Source organism: Nestor notabilis, unplaced genomic scaffold (genome assembly GCF_000696875.1).
Source record: "Nestor notabilis isolate BGI_N333 unplaced genomic scaffold, ASM69687v1 scaffold23123, whole genome shotgun sequence".
NCBI classification, from domain to species: Eukaryota; Metazoa; Chordata; class Aves; order Psittaciformes; family Psittacidae; genus Nestor; species Nestor notabilis.
This window is the reverse complement of record NW_009923607.1, coordinates 3,627-7,954: the sequence shown is the minus strand read 5'-3', so window position 1 is coordinate 7,954 and position 4,328 is coordinate 3,627. Positions and strand designations below refer to the sequence as shown.

General features: G+C 61.2%; 1 protein-coding gene across 1 annotated transcript in view; it reads right to left on the bottom strand.

The window, feature by feature from the left end:
• The window catches only part of AP3B2 (adaptor-related protein complex 3, beta 2 subunit), an 8,402-nt gene that overhangs the window by 2,670 nt on the left and 1,404 nt on the right, over positions 1-4,328 (bottom strand). Inside the window, 14 exon segments of the mRNA XM_010012249.1 lie at positions 1-152; positions 221-398; positions 726-837; positions 1,020-1,138; positions 1,239-1,425; positions 1,510-1,686; positions 1,761-1,870; positions 2,154-2,283; positions 2,509-2,571; positions 2,739-2,810; positions 2,942-3,023; positions 3,301-3,398; positions 3,590-3,766; positions 3,867-4,049. The exon segment at positions 1-152 is cut by the window's left edge and continues 12 nt beyond it. Of these exon segments, the coding sequence (XP_010010551.1) occupies positions 1-152; positions 221-398; positions 726-837; positions 1,020-1,138; positions 1,239-1,425; positions 1,510-1,686; positions 1,761-1,870; positions 2,154-2,283; positions 2,509-2,571; positions 2,739-2,810; positions 2,942-3,023; positions 3,301-3,398; positions 3,590-3,766; positions 3,867-4,049 (1,840 nt within the window).

Sequence of the window (4,328 nt, the reverse complement as noted above, 5' to 3'; positions counted from 1 at the left end):
CTGCCTCGGAGCCTGAGTCAGAGCCTGAGGAGCTGCTCTCAGAGGTGCTGGCCTCCTCTGATGAGGTCTCGGCATGGACCTTCCTCCCCGGAGGTGTCTTCTTCTTCTTGGCCTTCTTTTCCCCCTCCTCTTCCTCCTCGTCCTCACTGGGGCTGTGGGGAGAGCCTGGCTCAGGGCAGGCAGGGGTTCCACCAGCGCACCCTGCTTTCCCAGGGGGTACCTGCCCGCGCTCCCCATGGCTGCCTTCCGGGAGCCTTCTTTGTCCTTCCTCTTCGGCCTCTTCTCCTCCTCCTCCTTGTCCTCAGACTGCTCCCCGCTGCCTTCCTCCTCCTCCTCGCTGCCAGAGCTGGAGCTGGAGCTGCTGGAGCTGCCGCTCTCCTCGCTGACAGACTCAGGCTCTGCAGGGGGCATGGCTCAGCCCTGCTGCTGCACCCCCCATGGCCCCACAGCTCCCTGCTGTGTCCCACTGCATCCCCCCAGCCTCCCATTGCATCCAACTCTGTCCCCACATGCGCTGCTGCCTCCCCACTTCACCTTGCTGCACCCCTGCATCTCTTCACTGCATGCCCTTCACTGCATGCTCCCTCTCCATCCCTGCATCCCTATGTCCTTCCACTGTATCCCTGAGCCATCCTTCCATGTCCCCTGCCATGTCCCCACCATGATGGGATGTCCCTATTGCAGCATCCCCTGCCCCATGACCTGCCATGCCACCGGGTCCTCACCACTGTCTGCCGACTCTGTGGGCCCTGACTCCCCGTCCGAGTCAGAGTAGAAAGGTTTCTCTGCCTTCTCCTTCCTCTTCTCCCGGCTGGTGCACTTGGTCCACTCAGGAACCTGCTGGCACAGGGTTGATGGAGCAGAGCCATTCCCTGTGGGTGGGGGCCCAAACAGCAGCCCTTGTTCCTCCCCTTCTGTGCCCAAGTGGGGTGTGGACACCTTCTGGGGCTCTGAAGACCTTGAGATGACACCCCACCTTGGGCCCCCATGCACCAAGCACCATGTGGTGCTCCACGCACCTCCACGTTCCTCACGGAGGGGTCAGGGGCCTCATCCGGCCAGTCAGGCAGCTCCTGGTAGCCCACAGCCTTGGCATTGAGCAGGTGGGATAGGGAACCCAGCTGGAAATGGTCCCGATCTATGGCAGGGTGAGAGGTGGCAGCAGCTCGGGGACAGCCATGCAGCACTGTGGTGACAGCTGGCCCTGAGTTCCCATGGCCTTTGGCCAGTGGGGGTACCTTTGAAAGAGGACTCCAAGATGGGAGCAGGCTTTTGGGCCAGGAAGAGCTTCTTGGCGTACTTGTTGAGGGCTCCACTCTTCTCAGTGGGCACGATGAGCTGGCGGATGAAGCGGGCCCGGTCACGGATGTCATAATTCTGGTCATACTTGGCCAAGTTGAGGACATACTGGGTCAGCAGCTTGCTCTGCACCAGAGGACATGCTCAGGGCCAGCCTTTCCCTCCACACTGGGGAAACTGAGGCACATAGTTGGGCCACGTCACCGGTACCTGCTTGGAGTTGGTCAGGTAGAGCTTAGCTGCCAGGTTGATGACCTGCAACTTGACGATGTCTTCCTCGTTGGTGAAGGACTTGGCCATCTTGCGCAGCACATCAGGTGCGATCTTGGGCACGTGCTCGCAGTACTCACCAATGAGCCACAGGATGCTGGCCCGCGCCATTGGCACCTGCAAATGCCCCCGCGCATGTGGCACCGCTGCCGCTGCCCCGGGCGTGCAGGTCCTGCAACGCCCCGACCCACCTGGATGTTGTCAGTGAGCTTGGCCATGTGCTTGATGATCTCACTGTGCTGTGCCGGCTGCATCTGCAGCAGCTTTTTGATGACCACCACAGATTCAGCCACCACCAGCTCTGCGAGCAGAGACCTCAGCCTCAGTGGGGTCCTGCCCCGACGGCAATGGAGCCCCCATTTGAACCCCACTGCAGGCACTCACCGTCCCGGTTGGAGAGGAGCTGGACCAGGCCATTGAGGCAGATGATCTCACTGTGCTGTGCCGGCTGCATCTGCAGCAGCTTTTTGATGACCACCACAGATTCAGCCACCACCAGCTCTGCGAGCAGAGACCTCAGCCTCAGTGGGGTCCTGCCCCGACGGCAATGGAGCCCCCATTTGAACCCCACTGCAGGCACTCACCGTCCCGGTTGGAGAGGAGCTGGACCAGGCCATTGAGGCAGGTGGCCCGGCACTACACGGTTTTTTTTTAGCGCCCGATGGCTTGGATGGTGGCTGCCACAAAGTCCTTGTCCATGCTGCGGATGTAGGTCTGTGCAGGCACGGGGGACACACACATGACATGTCACCCACGTGCCAGATCTGGTCACGTCCCCATGTGGTGGTCATGCGTTTGGGTTCTTTGGAATCATCCATGGGGTTGGCATGGCCTCAGCCCACTCCTGCTGGTGGGGCCTCCTCCGTCCCCTCCATGGTGAAGTTTTTGCACCCAGAGCCATGGTGGCACCCCGGTGGCCTCAGGATGACTGTGGCATACCTGGAACTCCCGCAGGATGGTGGAGATGTTGGTCTCATTGGCCAGGTTGGTGAGGACCTCCAGCTGTGGGAAAGATTAAGAGATAAGCATCAGAGGGGCATGGTGCTGGGGCACAGGGTCCTTCCTGTCCTCCTGTCCCCAGACCAGGGAGGACAGCTGCCCCACAGGGAAGGGCTCTGTGAAGCCCCAAAACCAACAGTGATGGGTTCTTCTGGGTGTTTCCAGCGCACCTTGAGGATCTTGATCTGTGTGGGGTCTGTGGAGCGGATATAGAAGCTCTTCAGGTACGGCTCAAACATCCCCTGCATGCAGAGCCAGTGGCATTAGTGCCATCCCTGCCTCCTCCTTGCCAAGGCCACCCACAGGCAGCTGGCCCTGGTGACCCTGCTGGCTTGCCCTCATTCCGCTCCAGAGTCAACAGGGCAACTGCCACCTCCCCCCCCCTGATGCTGGGCCCCCCCCGCCGTTTGATGGACATGGTGGCCACGTTCTGCAGCACGACATACTGCACCTCGCTGCAGGAACAAAGAGAGGACACCATCAGCGGCACAGAGCCAGACCCTCCACAGTGAAGGTGGGGCAGGACCCATCACCAGGCTGGTGCCACCATGACACTGCCCCCCAATGTCTGGATTGGGCCAGGCCAATCTGTTTTGGTGATTCACCCCAAGCTGATGTCCCTGCAGGGTTGGGCTTTATGGGGCTCTCTCTCCCAGTATCTTGAGGCTCCCGATGGATCCCACCAACTAGGGTGGCAGGGTTGGGGACCACTGCAACCTAGGTGTCACAGACCTGTGACTCCGCAGGAGCCGCACCAGTGCCTTGGCGATGACCCCAACTTCTGCCTTGGGTGCCAGGTGGAAGTAGAGCTGTGCCACGGCCATCACCACCTGCAGGGATGCATCCGAGCATCACCCAGTGGGCACAGGGACACCCCGAGGGGTGGTTCTGTCCCCCACAGCACCCAGAGGAAGCCTGACCCTGGGTGTCCCTCAAGCACCTCAGCGGCTCCTTGGACAGTGGGGCCCCAACTGATGGACACCACTGGTGGCCTCAGGGGATGGAGAGTAGGGGGGCTCACCGCAGCATTGCGGCTCTGCAGCAGGGGTTTGGTGTTGCGCAGGAGCAGGCGGTGGTCAGGGTCCATGACATAGGGCTTGCGCTTGGCCAACGAGGCTGCCTCTGCTTTGGGCTCCTTGGTGTCCTCCTCCTCGGAGCCGTAGAAAGCTTTCTCAGCGCTCTCCTCCAGCAAGGACTCCTGCCACGAGGTGGGACACTTTGCACCCCCCCAGCAGCACCTCTCCTTTCACCCCACCTCCCTAGGGGCTCCCAGGGCACCCTGAGGATCCCATGCTCACGTTCTGGTTGGGGCTGAGGAACTGGGTGCGTGCATAGCGGGTGAGCATGTTGATGATGACCACCTGTCCCCACTCCTCCACGTCGATGAGCAGGTTGCAGAGCTTGCGGTAGTTCTTGTGGATAAGGTCAATGCGCTCTGGGCACACCTCCTCGAATGCCATCACCACACTGCCGGCCACCAGCTGTGGAAAGAAAGCCCAGGGTGACTCACCAGGGTGGTGGCATCTTCCTCAGGATGCTGGCTTGTTGGGGGTGGTGGCATCCCTGTGAGAATCCTAGTTTGGTAGGGATGGGATGGCAGCTCAGTGGAGCTGGTGGGATCCCCATGAGGATATTGGTCCGCTGGGGACAGCAGCATCCCCACAAGGACTCCAGCTCTGCAGGGCTGGCTGCATTCCCATTAAATTGCTGGCTTGGGGGGGACAGCGGCATCCCCCCACAGAGGCTGGCCCTCGGGGGGG